General features: G+C 37.7%; 1 protein-coding gene across 2 annotated transcripts in view; it reads right to left on the bottom strand.

Annotated features, from left to right (window-relative positions):
* The window catches only part of NF1 (neurofibromin 1), a 292,160-nt gene that overhangs the window by 14,093 nt on the left and 261,940 nt on the right, over positions 1-16,127 (bottom strand). For both annotated transcript variants that reach the window (XM_025363565.1, XM_025363566.1), the window contains 9 exons: positions 15,114-15,245; positions 14,060-14,195; positions 11,951-12,108; positions 7,766-7,888; positions 7,244-7,374; positions 6,965-7,065; positions 5,752-5,894; positions 5,362-5,408; positions 3,714-3,930 (listed from right to left, as the gene is read on the bottom strand). In XM_025363565.1, coding sequence (XP_025219350.1) covers positions 3,714-3,930; positions 5,362-5,408; positions 5,752-5,894; positions 6,965-7,065; positions 7,244-7,374; positions 7,766-7,888; positions 11,951-12,108; positions 14,060-14,195; positions 15,114-15,245 — 1,188 coding nt within the window. The remainder of the gene's footprint in view (positions 1-3,713; positions 3,931-5,361; positions 5,409-5,751; positions 5,895-6,964; positions 7,066-7,243; positions 7,375-7,765; positions 7,889-11,950; positions 12,109-14,059; positions 14,196-15,113; positions 15,246-16,127) is intronic.

Raw genomic sequence — 16,127 nt, 5'->3', positions numbered from 1 at the left:
AGAATCACTTGAACCGAGGAGGCAGAGCTTGCAGTGAGCCAAGATTGCGTCACTGCACTCCAGCGTGGCCGACTGAGTGAGACACTGTCTCCAAAGGAAAAAAAAAAAAAGGCAGGGTGCAGTGGCTCACGTCTGTAATCCCAGAACTTTGGGAGGCCAAAGTGGGCGGATCACGAGGTCAGGAGATCGAGACCATCCTGGCTAACATGGTGAAACCCCATCTCTACTAAAAATACAAAAAATTAGCGGGGCGTGTCGGCGGGCACCTGTAGTTCCAGCTACTTGGGAGGCTAAGGCAGGAGAATGGCGTGAACCTGGGAGGCGGAGGTTGCAGTGAGTCGAGATCACACAGCTGCATTCCAGCCTGGGTGACAGAGCGAGACTCCGTCTCAAAAAAAAAAAAAAAGAAGAGATAAGGATATAAGATTTGATGGAGCTAAAGATATGAAGCAATACATCTATTTACAAACAAAAAGATCAACTCTTACCATTAAGAGTTATTCTGTATTGGGAGGCCGAGACGGGCGGATCACGAGGTCAGGAGATCGAGACCATCCTGGCTGACACGGTGAAACCCCGTCTCTACTAAAAAATACGAAAACTTAGCCGGGCGAGGTGGCGGGCGCCTGTAGTCCCAGCTACCCGGGAGGCTGAGGCAGGAGAATGGCATAAACCCGGGAGGTGGAGCTTGCAGTGAGCTGAGATCCGGCCACTGCACTCCAGCCTGGGTGACAGAGCGAGACTCCGTCTCAAAAAAAAAAAAAAAAAAAAAAAAAAAAAGGGGTTATTCTGTAAGAGCAAATGACAAAAACTCAGTGATGGGGCATATAAATTGGGATCCTTTTGTGAACATGAGCCCACAATTTAGAGATACAAATGGGTTTTGTGGGAGAGTAAGGTTACTTTTGAAAAGATAAAAAGGCCGGGCGCGGTGGCTCAAGCCTGTAATCCCAGCACTTTGGGAGGCCGAGGCGGGTGGATCACGAGGTCAGGAGATCGAGACTATCCTGGCTAACATGGTGAAACCCCGTCTCTACTAAAAATACAAAAAACTAGCTGGGCGTGGTGGCGGGCGCCTGTAGTCTCAGCTACTTGGGAGGCTGAGGCGGGAGAATGGCATGAACCCGGGAGGCGGAGCTTGCAGTGAGCCGAGATCACGCCACTGCACTCCAGCCTGGGAGCACAGGGAGACTCCGTCTCAAAAAAAAAAGAAAAGATAAACCCTTTCTCTGAATGTAGTAAAATAAACTGTCAAACCAATGACACACAACTGAGTGACAGGAAGAGCTGAACACCATGATACCACTTAATTCTATTACTTTTAAACCTCCTCATCTCTTCTGTGTATAGTCAGAGATTTCCAAGGTGTAGCAGTCTATTTATTCATCTTTGGAGAGTTAATGGAGGAGACACCATTAGTTTGAAACTGGAACCAAAGTCATAAAACCTATTCTGATTTTAATAAACAATTCTAAGTAAGAGGTTGTAGAGTAAGACTGTTTTACCAAAGCAAATGATCTGGCAAATAGCCAATTAACACTGGACATATGCAACTAATCAAATAGCAGAGAAACCTGTAATGGTTCTTTATTCTCATCCAGATTATTTTATTGTCTCCATTAGTGGGCAAAGATAGGCAGAAATTTCCCAAACAATTAGACTGGGTAAAAAAACTTAATAAAAAAACTAACCATTTTTGACATGTTTAACACAAATTTAGTAGCCCAAAAGGCAAAAAGCTTGGTTAAAATGAAGCAGACTTTAAAAACTTTTCAACTTTTGTTCAATAACCCAGAAAACAGTCCCACAGACAAAAAAGAACTGGTGGGCTTAAGGCAAGGCAGACAGAAGTAATGAATTAGCAATAAACAAACAAAAACAAGGAAATAGAGAAGGAGAAGGGAAAGTAGATAGATAATCAGACAGACAACAGACATGGAAGGCAATGAATGTAGTACAAAAGGGCCTGAACTTGGTTCTAGATAAGAACTATATAAAGCAGTTAACCTAGCTCTTCTAAAACTCAGTCTCCCCAACGTACACGATATTGTGAGCCTAAAACTAAATTACCTGTATGGTTCCCTAGCTCCAAAATGCTAAAGAGTTTATCAGCGGGGAAGCAGAAAGCAAGGAATTCAGTGGCTGCAGTATCTGTAAAAAAAGTAAATTTTAAGTTTTGCCCTGGCCTTCACAGCTGAAATGCTGATAACGGGCAAGACCAGAAGCAGACCCCAGGGCAGTGCTTCTCCGATTCCAGTGTGCATAAGAATTGCCTGGGGTATTTATTAACACACTGACTGCTGACTGGGCTCTACTTGGAGTTTTTTGTGCAGATCTGAGGTGAAACTCCAGCATCTGCATTTCTAACAAGCTCCCAAATGATGCTGTTGGTCTGGGATCACACTTGCAGAAACATTGTACTAGAGAGTTAGAGGCAGAGGGCAAACAAACCTTGTTACATGGGGAAAAAAGTTAGACTTCTCTTATTTCTGGGGGGAAGAAAAGGATTACTTGTAAGGCGACTGACAAATGTTGAAATAAAATTTGTTTCCTCTGCTGAGCAAAGCTTTGTTGTTAACCAGAATTTAATAGAATACAGTTAATTATGTAATAGTTTATAATATGAATTAGGTATTGCAAAATTCTTTAGAACCTTCAAAATTACATAAATTGAAATGTTCATGCAAAACCGGGATCATAAACTGGGAATTCTATTTATTGATCTTGAACATCACAGAATAGTTAGGTCATTTTTTTTTATTTATGCTAACACTTAAAAGAACTATATATAGTAACTTTTCCTTATAGAATGATGTGTTTCATAAGTGAACTTTTCAGATAATGGAACTTTAAGCAACTAAAGTTTCTTTTATTTTTAACCATTTTAGAAGAGTATCTTTCTAAATAGAAAACACGACCATAACAAAAGCTTTCCTTCATTACTCACTGTCATCATAACACACACAATAGTGTTAAGTTCTATAATGAATAATGACCCTCCTGGGTCAACCAGTGTTGTATGAAACCATTCACTATGACACTGAATGAGTCCAGAGTTCTGTAGGTTTGCCATTTCTGCCATCTTGTTTATCTCAGTCCCACCTGAGCTATTAGCTATTAGTATTTCTCAGTGTATTCAAATCTAAGTTGCATTATGAATTGGTATGTATATGCTTATGGGCTTTAAGATGTTATTTTCTTGAGATGACTTTTTTGATTATTTACTTCCAGATTTTCAGGATGGTCTATGGATGGTTGAGTTATTGTTGGCAGCAGGAAAGTGAGGTACCTAATAGATTTTGTGTTTCTTCTTCTTCTTTTTATTTTTATTTTTTGATATAGTATGCTGTATCAGAGACAGAGGAAAGAGGCCCTTAGGGCAATGTTAGTATATCTAGTAAAGGAATTATAGTTCTGTTCACTTACAGAATAATGTGTTTTAAGTTACTCTTCCTGCCCACACTCTAGAAACTTGTCAACCTTGGAATATCATGTGGACATTTTAACATTTTACTGTCTTACATACAACTTGTCTGAAAGTAGAAAGCTTTATAGAGTAACAAAAGTCAAGTCAGTTACAAGGTAAAGAAGAAATGTAGGTGAATCTCATAAGAAAAAGGAGCAAAATTTGCTATAAACTGATCACAAGAGAATTCCTAATGTTGGTATCTTATACTGTTGCTCAAAGTCATGTAAAGATCACATTTACTGACCTGGGGAATGCTGGGAAGTTGCAAGTGAGGTCATGGAATTAGAGAGGTTAAGGTTGGCAGTGATACTAAGCTGGCTCTGCAGTGCAGGAGGGTAAGGAGATGTGGGTGTCAGGAGGGATTCCTCACTGGTTTCTTCATCAATTCCAGGCAGGTACGTGTCAATCAAGGCATCAAGAAACTTAACAATAAGCTCAGCATAGTCTGGAATTTGTGTTTGCTGTAATGAAAACCAGGAAATTATTTTAGCTCCTTTTCTTTAAGTAAATCCCCATCTGAAGTCAAAAAGGTATTAATTTTGTTTGGACTTAATTTACTATTTTTCTTCCTTTGTATTACTTACCATTAAAAAAGGGGAGTAGAGTAATATTTATAGACTACCAGAGGACTTACAACAGGCAGGTCTATTCAGCAAGCTTCCAGATGAACCTGCATTTTCTGAAAGCCGTGCACAAGACAGACTGAATTTAATACTAAGGCAATACAATCATCAGGAATGATGTCTAGTCAATTTTCCAAAACAGAGAAAATGAGCAGAGCATCATCATTCCAGCTGCCATTTAGATTCTAATCACTAGACACTGTAAAGGGCTCAGAGGGTTACTGGCAATCAGAATGCAAAAACTTCTGTATGATATACTATTTCTGTAACTTCAGGCCCATTTTTTAAGTGACAACCTTTGCATGTCAACAGATATTCAGTAATAGTGAAAAGAAATAAACAAAATACCCAATTCTTAAAAACTGGAACAAGGTTTATATAATTCATCTTGATTTAGCACCCCCTGTATCTAAAACACTGCACTAGGAACTGTTCAAGGGAAGAAACAGAAATCCTGCCTTCAAGGAACTTTGATCAATTTGGAGAAAGCCCACATACAGAGAAATGATTATATACATATTATGTAACACTACATAAACTAATGCCAATCAGAAAACAAACTGAGGCCAGGTGCGGTGGCTCATGCCTGTAATTCCAGTACTTTGGGAGGCCGAGGTGGGGAGATCACGAGGTCAAGAGATCAAGACCATCTTGGCCAACATGGTGAAACCCAAAATACAAAAATTAGCTGGGCGTGGTGGTGCATGCCTGTAGTCTCAGCTACTTGGGAGATGCGGAAGGAGAATTGCTCGAACGTGGGAGGCAAAGGTTGCAGTGAGCCAAGATTGCGCCATTGCACTCCAGCCTAGAGACAGAGTGAGACTCCGTCTCACAAAAACAAACAAACAAACGAAAAAAACTGAATAGGAGCAAATGAGGACAAATTCAGAGAGAAATGAATCTTATCTAATAGGCTGGAAATAAAATGGTAATGCTCCTTGCTAGTCATAAGCTATCTAAGTATGTGGATTAAGATTATCAAATACACAAGGGACTGTGGCAGAAAAGTATCACCGAGGTTTATGATACTCTTCTGAAAAGTCAAGCATAAGCTGACTTTGTTTGTAAAAGTGAATACACACCCCCCCACACCGTGCTGCTTCCTGGAAAAAAACCTTGTGATGAGAAACTTTTTACAAAAGTAACATATGTGTTTATTGTGAATTATTATTCTGGTTTTCAGCATATTGTGTGTTCTTAAAACAAGCATACTAATTTGAACAGAAACCTTCATTTTGCCAAAAGTTAGAGAAAAATATATTTTCTTACCTTTGAAAAGGGTCCTGCAAACCGCCACAAGCCATTAAAACCAAAACCTGTAACAAATCAAATATCACTCTTATAACAAGCAAGATATCTTTTAATTGTAACAGAAATTAAATAAGTTTTATAGCTGATGATATGTAAACCCTATGTACACGTTGAAAACACGTTTTTAGAATATGTCAAAGCGACTAAAACCCACCTCAAATATACTCAGTATAAAAAGTTGTCAACCTGTTACATTGGACATACAATTGAGAGAGTAAAAAATGGAATATGGAAATAAAAGTATGAACAAGTCTATCCCTTATAAAGAATTCTGTAGTCAGTGCATTCTACAACAGTGCGCATGTTAGCAAGTTCATCAACCATCCTTCTCCAGATACATTTATTTACTTTGCAGGTAAGATGTTTGGTATTGTGGTGGGGATTCTTCATGGTACACCACACTCTGCACAATTCCATGGATTGGATTTAACAGATTTGGATCTTGGCACAGTGATAACAGGGTGTTGATCTTAGAGTCCAACAAATTATGCCTAAAAAAAAAAGTCAACAGAGGAACATTTTAGAGCAAAATTATGTAGTGGAAAACATAATATACATTCCCCAGAATAATGTGCTAAAATTGAAGGGAGATGAGTGCTTTTTACTTTCTGGGGCATTTCTTCATTTTCCAAATTTTCTACAATGAACATGTTTGTGTGTCTGTTTTTGTCTGTCTTTTGTTTTTAGTCACCAGGGAAGAAATGGTGAAAACAAACAACTGGTAGTGTCATATAACCGTGTGTAGCCATACACGGTAAATGTTTGCTTAAGACAAGGTTGGCTCTGTCTGCTACTTAGCATGCTTTAGTATTATTTCCATCTGTTGTATACTGACATGCACTTAGGAAGTTAAAACTAAATTTAGGATCTGTGCAAAACGAAAATAAAAAATTAAATTTAATGTTAATCAGAGCTTTTAAAAAAATGCTGAGTCAGATCAAATAGGGAAAGCAAAATAGTTTAGAGGGAGTGAAATACATGATCCAATTGAAACTTACGAAAAAAATTATTTCTAACCCGGCTACACTCCATTAATAAAAATAACTGAGTCCTAACTCTCTAAAATTCTAACATGAGGTTAAAAAAAAGAAAATAATGACATGATGTAGAAGGCCTAGATCAGGAAAAGAATTTATCTGAGCTATTTAAATTTGAATCCTTTGAGGTTAATATTTTTAGTCCTTAAGAGAGAATAAAATTCACCTCTTTTGGTCAATGTCGTTTTCACTCAGCTGTGGATAAATACAAAAGCTCTACTAAAAAGTAAACCAAAACAGGTATGCTGATTTAGATACAGCAGTCTAATAGTTTGCTTCTAAGTGAGGAAAATGAGCAATGATCATCAAAATAAACCACTTAAATAAACCAGTTTTTTTAAAACTTTCTAATAGATCTAATAGGTCAAAACTAATCTTAACCCTCATTAAATCTACTGTCTCAAAGCTAAAATCACTATCACAATATCTCATTTTGCCCTCTTTGCAACCAGTGCACATTACTGGGTAAGCATTTGACTTAAAGACAGGCACGAAGGTTAATTAAACCAAAAGGAGATACTTACACAACAGGAAATACTTTGGGAAACACAACACTGGCCTCTGCTAAGTATTCATAAAGAATTCGTTGATCAAACTCATCTGTGGTATATTTTACCAGTGTAGCCTGCCAAGATGCAAAAAAGTAAACATACAACATTTTTACTTTGTGGCTGAAATGTTATCTGTTTGGGTGAGAAGTAGAAGACTGTATCCTATTCATGTTTCTAATATTTAAGGGCCTCCTAAAAGTAGACTGGAATAAAAATTTGAGGGTGGGGGACTCAAAAAGGGGAAATCCTTACTAGAACAGTAAGAAGCAGCGCCTGGATTTTTGGATCAGTAAGTACTTCTTCATCCAAGAGAACATTTGATTCAGACACCGAAACCTTACGTAAATGTGGATGCTGTTGTGATGAGGAAATCCTCTGAGTTTCTGCAGTAAGACAGGGAATTAATGTGATCAGCTGTATTAATCAAACACCTGGATAATCACTTCACCTATTTCAATGTTACTTCTACAATTCAACAGCTTTCTTTAGTAGATACTTTAAATACTAACATAAACATCATATAGAATTACTATTCACCTATACAAAAGTTTTGGTTACTTATTTACAATGTTGTATATAATATAGATGACTATTTTTTACACAAGCTTCAAGATAACTGTCATTTTAAGAATGGTAGAGTTTATCTTTTGAGAAATGGTAAATGTTTCTATATTTTATTCTAAAGATTCTAAGAAATAGCTGGAAAATAAACATGACTTTCATGTACTCTCCCACCTTATTTTCAACGATCTAGATCAATACTTTGTTTCTCACCCATTTCATAATCAGTTTCTGCTACTCTCCTCATTTTGGGGGGTGTTGTGATCCCTGATTCCATTTCTTGCCTTTTAGGAGCCTTTGTGTCTGATATCAAGTGATCAAAACTTTTCCTTGTTCCTATAAACAAAAGTTACAGAATATGGAAGTTCATTAACCACAATGTCTATAAATGGTATAAATGGGAATATACTAAAAAGAAAATGTTTGGACATAAAGTGTTTAAGCTTTCACTTAGGACTCAAAGAAAGCTCTAATATATCCCTGGAGCAGTTTCTTTCCTTTATTTTCCATCTTCTCAAAGGGTTTTGTTCCCATAGCTTTCCGTTTCAGGATAGGATGCACCTTACTGGTGCAAATTAAACTGAGATTATATTCTGTACACTGGAGGTAAACCAAACTACACTGGAGGTAAATCAACAAATATGATAACTGATAATAAATACAAGGGTAGGCATTATTCAGTACCAAAGGTCAACTATGTCTGACCAGTCTTTTCGGTTTAAAAAATGCTGCTAGTGGCAAGAACTACTCATTAATACATGAGTAATTTCCAAGCTTAGGAAAAAAGCAGAGTTTGATTTTAATTTTTTAAGCTTTGAAAAAAAGATATGCATGCCTGAAAATACTAAAAACCAGATACACTGGGAGATGCTTCAAAAATAGCAAGTAGCATTATCTCCCACTTGGCTTTTAGTTTCTCTATTCATGTAATCATGTATTAACACTATTTTTTTTTTTTGGACAGGGTCTCGCTCTGTGGCCTAGGCTAGAGTGTAGTGATATGATCTCAGCTCACTGTAACCTCCGCGTCCTGGGCTCAGATGATCTTCCCACATCAGCCTCCCCAGTAGCTGGGACTACAGGCGCACACTACCACACCCAGCTGATTTTTCTATTTTTAGTACAGACAGGGTTTCTCCATGTTGCCCAGCCTGGTCTCGAACTCCTGGGCTCAAGCGATCCACCTGCCTTGGTCTCCCCAAAGTGCTGGGATCATAGGCATGAGCCACCAGGCCCGGCCAACAGTATTACTTTTTTAAAGCCAGAATTAAAGCCAATATAATAAAATCTGACAATTTAACACTTGAGAAATACAAAGTCTATTACCTCAAGAATTAACACGAATAACTATTCATAATAGTCATAAATACCAAGGCCAAATAATTTAACAGCCCAAAGGGATCTAGTCCAGCTTTTTCGTTTCATGCACATGTACACCGATGAAGCCATGAGCAGTTAAGTAATTAGTCTGAGGCAGCATGGCTAGGGATCTAGACAATGACCAGATGGAAAACTCAGGTTTTCTAAAACCAGTCAGTGCTTTCCATACTCCATGAGATTGGGACACTACTTTCTACATTTAGTTTTCCTTCCTTTCTCACTTGTCCTTTTTGTTTTATTCTCTGCATTCTTCCTGGAAGATCTCATTCTGCTTCCATAGCTTCAACTATCTGTGAGCTAATCAATTCTAAATGTTTACTCATCTACTTTCTTCCTGAATTCCAGGTACATCTTGTGGTTTATCTCTTAGTTATATACTCCTAGATGTCTTGAAAATATTCCAATATAATCAACCAACCTAAATTTATCATGTACTGTAAACATATTAGTCCTGATCTCTATGAATGGAATCACTATCCAGACAGTTTTTAAAACTAAAAACTTCTGACATCCTTCATGATCTTCTCCCCTTCCCCACCTGTAACAATTGGTCACTAAGTCATGTCCATTCTACTTCAGAAACCTACTCCAAACCTGATTTTTGTTTTTTTTGAGACAGGGTCTGACTATGCTGCCCAGGTCAGCCTCAAACAATCCTCCTGCCTTGGTCTCCTGAGTTCCTGGGACTATAGGTGTGTACCATTATGCCCAGCTCCAAACCTGCTGGTTCTTCTCCATTCTCTCATTGCGTCTGCCTTAGTGCGGGGCCCGCACCATTTTTTTTTTTTTTTTTTTTTACTTGGACTGCTATATCAATTTTATTAAATGGTTCCCTTGCTAAAAATCTGTTCTTGTCTCTCCACATTGCTGTTAGAAAAACTTGGCGAAAATTAAAATTTGGTCATGTTCTTCCCCTACTTAAATAGCTCAGCTGAATGTGTGATAAAGGAAAAATCTCTTATCATGGCACACAGTCATTTCCAATCGAGTTCTAATCCTTCTTCTCATCTCATTTCCTACCCCATTCCCCATGACGCCATGATGTATCATGTTGCTTTCCTGCCTTTTCTTTACTCTTGCTATTCCCCACTGCCCTTAAACATACACCCCTACTTATCCTGTTGCCTATTTAGCAAGCATATATTAAATCTTTAGGACACAGCTCAAATGTTATCTCCTCGCTGCAGTTTTTTTTTCTTCTAATTTCCCCAGATCTCCAGTTTCCTCCATTAAGACATATCATTGTAATGGCACCTGGAATTGCTGTTGTGATTGGCTGATTATAAGTCTTGGACACAAATTACAAACTCTTCCAGGGCAGTTACCATATCTTTTTCACTTAGTACATGGGTTGAACGAATTCAATACTACATTTTTTTCTGAGGTTAGTTTTTCATTTACAACTTCATTGGCATGAAAATCCAGAATTACAAAACACAAAGTAACCAGGAAACTCCTAAAAGATTACTTATGGCAAGGTACTAACAGAAGGGAACTCAACAACAGTAACACACCTATGTGGCTAGTAACCGTGATTGACATTCACGGTTTCTATTTCTTTCATGGTTTACTGGCAGGTTATTTATGTTACAATTTGTTGTTTGTTCACTAATTTCCTTATGAACACAAACATTCTTCTAATATCTAAAGATATTAAATATGTTTGCATGGATAACTGAAATCTGTTGAACTATTCACAGTGTTGGCCACTGAAATATAGATCGCAATGTATTCCAGTAACAATTACAATTTTACCCAATGGAACAGAAGAACATCTCTGCATTTCCTCTGAGCAGCAATGTAAGATCAGTGTTTTTGTTTGTTTGTTTGGAGTCAGGGTCTCACTCTGTCACCCAGGCTAGAGTGCAGTGGTGCAATCTTGGCTCACTGCTACCCCTGCCTCCTGGGCTCAAGTGATCTTCGTGAGTAGCTGGGACTACAGGTGCTTGTCACCATGCCTAGCTAAGTTTTGTATTTTTTGTAGAGATGGGTTTTGTCATGTTGCCCAGGCTGGTCTTGAACTCCTGGACTCAAGCAATCCTCCCACCTGAGTCCCCCAAAATACTGGGATTATGGGTGTGAGCCACTGCATCTGGCCTACTGGGTTCTTTCATTCATTTACTTTCAGTTACTAAAATGGAAATGAGTCTCGCAGCGTTTTAGGTGTACTTCTCAGAGACAAAAATTCTATAAATGTTGATGTAACTGAGCAATCTTAATTTCAAGAATCCTATCTTCTGGCTGGGCAAGGTGGCTCATGCCTGTAATCTCAGGACTTTGGGAGGCCGAGGAGGGCGGATCACCTGAGGTCAGGAGTTCAAGACTAGCCTGGCCAACATGGGAAAATCCCATCTCTACTAAAAATGCAAAAATTAGCCAGATGTGGTGATGTGCGCCTGTAATCCCAGCTACTATGGAGGCTGAGGCAGGAGAATTGCTTGAACCCAGGAGGCAGAGGTTGCAGTGAGCTGAGATTGTGCCACTGCACTCCAGCCTGGGTGAACACAAGACTCCATCTCAAGAAAAAAAAAAAAAGAATCCTATTTTCTTTCAGTAACTGAAAAACATGTCTTATTGTCTTTTCAAAGAAAGCATGGCAAATAGTACTATTATAGCTTCATACCATATTCACATATTCTCTCAGACGATAATTTTGGGAAGTATTACAGTATATCATTAAATCCCCCGAGTGCAGCAAGACTCTTGCTTTCTTATAGGTGTTTATCTAATATGTCTCAGAGTTCCATTCCCTGCTGACCAGCCAAGGCAAAACAAAATAAGGAGAGTCATAATAGTCTAAGATGCAGAAAAAACCGTTTCAAGGCCCCATTCTCATTTCTCTATCTCAACTTATAATGCTTAACTGAGCTATCAAACTCTCTTTTAAATGGCATCAAAAACTTTGCTACATTGAGATGGAAAATTTTGATAATCTTGCAATTTCAAATAATTTTCCAAGAGTAAAAATATCTATTTTTTTAAATAATAAAAAAAACTACATAATTTAGATAAACTAACCAAGCAACTTCTTAGTGTTGGCCTGAGAAGGCTGCCCCATGTCCAAGCTCATGGATTTCCTGGCTCGGGGACTGGTCTGGCCGACAGTTGGATAGGTGGCTGCAAGGTATCCTTCAGAACCTTTGGGAGAGGACCATGGCTGAGTCTCCTTTAGTGTCCTGAGAGATTAAAACAATAGAGAAAAATTAATTAACATGGTGACAAATATAACCATTGTTTGCTCCTTCCAAGTGGCTGTCCTATTTCCTAACAACAGCAATCAATTAATTTTAAAACTGTACTTTAAAGGGCTTTAGGGTACAAACTCTTGTTGTATCCCCAGGAATTATCAACTTTCTTGCCATAGTATCTTGTACATAGTACATTTGGTGAGTACTGAACTCATCAAATGCTGAGCAAAAAGAACTGTACTGCAATTGTTAAAAGCTGACAAATAAAAAGGTACAGCAACAGGGGTGTCCAATCTTTTAGCTTCCCTGGGCCACAGTGGAATTAGAAGAATATTCCCGGCCACACATAAAATACACTAACACTAACTACAGATGATGAGCTTAAAAAAAAAATTGCAAAAATCTCATAATGTTTTAAGAAAGTTTACAAATTTGTGTTGGGCTGCATTCAAAGCCCTCCGGGGCTGGGTGCAGCCTGTGGGCCATGGGTTTGACAAGCTTGGTGTACAACATTATGTTTTAAAATACGTTTACATTGGCTGGGCGCTGTGGCTCATGCCTGTAATCCCAGCACTTTGGGAGGCCAAGGCGGGTGGATCACCTGAGTTCAGGAGTTCAAGACCAGCTTGCCCAACACGGTGAAACGTCATCTCTACAAAAATACAAAAAATAGCTGGGCATGGTGGTGTGCGCCTGTAATCCCAGCTACTCAGGAGGATGAAGCAGGAGAATCACTTGAACCCAAGAGGCGGAGGTTGTAGTGAGCTGAGATTGTGCCACTGCACTCCAGCCTACGCGACAGAGTGAGACTCTGTCTCCAAGAAAATTAATAAATAAAAATAAAAATAAATAAAATATGTTTACATTGTAGAATGGCTAAATCAAGCTAATTAACATATGTATTACCTCATATATTTATCTTTTGTGGTGAGAATACTTAAAATCTACTCTTGTAGCAATTTTCAAGTATAAAATGCATTGTTATTAACTGTAATTATGCTGATAAATGACCTTGAACTTATTGCACTGATTTTTTTTTAAATCAGAAAAAATCAAGTCTAAACAGGCAACTGTTTAAAAACCAAGAAAATCAGACATTAATTTATAGTTTTGACAGGGGAACACAGGCAAACTATTTTACTCTTTCTATAACAAAAAGGGCATATCTCAAAGTAATATAATAATGGGACTGACAAAAGTAAGACTACTGAATACCAAGTACGTTTGAAAAATTTTTGCATACATTGTTAGAATCTTAAGGAAATTGTTGAAGTCTTTTTATCAAAAAGCAGGATGTTGATAAATGGAATGATATGAGTTTTGCGAACAGAAGATAACTTTTCTACATTCAACACTGTCCCTAAACCTTAAAGAAATTTTTTTTAGTTGAAAATACAGAAAAATCCCCCAACGATGCCATTTTCATGAAATTTCTCCAAATTATACTGAAAAATATATTACCCAAAACCATGTATAACAGATATAATTTTGACCATCTAAATCTACATTATAGAAAACTTTAAATAACATTAGTGTGATATGAGTAAATACAACAAACGTGTTAGTATGTCTGTATTTTTACAAATCTGTATAGATTCGTTCTCTATCCAAGCACGTAATGTGTTGTTTATATTTTGCGTTAGTTTTTTTCCCCAGGTCCTTCCCCCCACAACCTAATATTTTTCAAGAGCGTCTCTTTTCATTGTTCAATTGGTCTGTGCTTCAGAGGCAAACTAATGTTAACATTAGCACAATTAGACTGGAAGAATAACTTTCCTACTAACCCACATAAAATACTACACATTTATAAAATGAGTTTTGACTTACTCTTCCTAGGCCAACTCTAGATTTCTCCCATATTACCTTCTAGATTACTCTGCTGCTTGCCTCCATTAGTTGGAACATTGAAACTTGATTATAGGAGAGTAAATCCACTTACCGATAGGTAGGATCACCATGATGAATGGGATATGTATCCATAGGAACATTTTCCATTGAAACATCAGTAAGAAGAAGTGACTTTCTATGTTTTAGGCTGCAGCGACTTCGAACTTCTTCAGACACTGTAAGTAAAGCTAAAAGGAAAATGGTGGTAGGTTAAAAAATTTAACAAATCACAAGTGTGACTTAAAACAGGATGAACTTACAGTCTCCTAAAGAGGATAATACCTGTTAAATGTGCACATATTTTGGAAGACTACATAAACATGAAATATACAAAGAGATTTAATAAGCATCTTTTATTTTCCAAGTGCTTTAATGTACATTTGATTTTAACAAACACAAAGTAGGCAGGGCAGGTATTATTAAGTTGAGTGAGAACAAATACAGAGATGTTAAATGATTTGCTCAAGGTGATATGGTTCAAACAAAAAAGTTGAACAAACAGAAGTCTGTGAAACTGAGAATCAGCACTTTCCATCAAACAACTACATTCAAGAATTGTACATAAGTGCTAAGTGTTGCTGAGTAGAGAAACAAAAATCAGATAAGAGCAAACAGGAAGCTTTAATGGAATGGTGGGGATAGGGCAGACATTCCAGATAAAATCACATAAGGAATGAATATTGAAGAGGCAGTCACTTGTAGGAGATGGCAAGTAGATTAGCTTAAAATAGCTCATCCATTTGGAGTGGTGATAAAAAATGAAGCTCATGAAATCTGGAGAAAGATAACAGAACTGAGAAGGCTATTTAAGGGCCCAGGATGCTAGACTGAAGCATTCAGATTTTATGACGGATAACAGAGAGCCGCTGTTGTGTCCTGAACCAAAGATGACCAAGGGAACACATTTCAGATTTTAATGGGAATTAAATTTATTCCTACAGAAAAATGTTCTGGCAAAACTCTCAAAATTTTAATCACTAAAGGACTAGATTGTGAACTTTCTACTCTGCCAAGCAATCGCCAAAAACCTATAGGTATTTGCACTTTTGGGGTGATCCTTACATATAGCTGTAGCAAGATTAATTTTGTTTATTTTGTGTTTTTACCTGCTAAGTAGGCCACGCTCTGTGTATTCACTTCAAATTTGTCACAATTCCTGTGTTTGTTAACCAGAGTTAGTAGTGTATGTAAAATTCTGACTGTTCTTGCAACAATGGCAGGTGAAGGATGCCTGTACCCTACAAAAAAACAAACAAACAAATAAGAATTAATTTTTTGAACAAGTATCTGCTGAGGTCTTCTTCCCTGACTTTTGACTAACAACTCTGCAAGGAAAGGAAGTATAACTCCTACTTTCCAAGAATAGCCATTTGGGAAGGTAAAACATACATATGTGAATGTGAATAATTAACTATGTATAAGATTAAGTACCAAAAATGTGTAGAATATAATAATATTCCCTAGAACTCTATAGTACTCCAGGAAAAGGAAAATTAAAAAACATGATAGTCTTTCAGATCTTCTATTTCCTAAAGCAGCACAGGTATTAAAAAAAAAATCTATGTATTAGAATTCTCCTTAAGATTTCTTTTGAAAATAGAGTTATTTTACAAAAACACTTTTAATTAAAAGAAAACCTGATGACATAGGAAGTATATGCTCTAACAGCCCAAAAAATAGGGTTGATTAGAGGATAAATTTGATCTTTGGCCAGCTTTTAATCATTAATGCTACCCCCATTTAAAAATAGGTGATTTGAACATGGAAAGTATCTGGTATTCTTGTCTTTTAAGACAGAGTCTCACTCTGTCACACAGGCTGGAGTGCAGTGGTAGGATCTTGGCTCACTGCAACCTCTGCCTCCCAGGTTCAAGCAATTCTTGTGCCTCAGCCTCCTGAGTGGCTGGAACTACAGGTGTGCACCACCTCACCTGGCTAATTTTTGCATTTTTAGTAGAGATGGGGTTTCACCATGTTGGCCAGGCTGGTCTTGAACTCTTGGCCTCAAGCAATCCGCCTGCCTCAGCCTCCCAAAGTGTTGGGATTACAGGCGTGAGCCGCTGTGCCCAGCCTGGTATTCTTCTAGATATAAAGAATAAGTAAGCACTTTATTAGCCCAG

Source organism: Theropithecus gelada, chromosome 16 (assembly GCF_003255815.1).
Source record: "Theropithecus gelada isolate Dixy chromosome 16, Tgel_1.0, whole genome shotgun sequence".
NCBI lineage: Eukaryota > Metazoa > Chordata > Mammalia > Primates > Cercopithecidae > Theropithecus > Theropithecus gelada.
The sequence above is the reverse complement of the archived record's forward strand: the minus strand, read 5'-3'. Positions and strand labels throughout refer to the sequence as shown.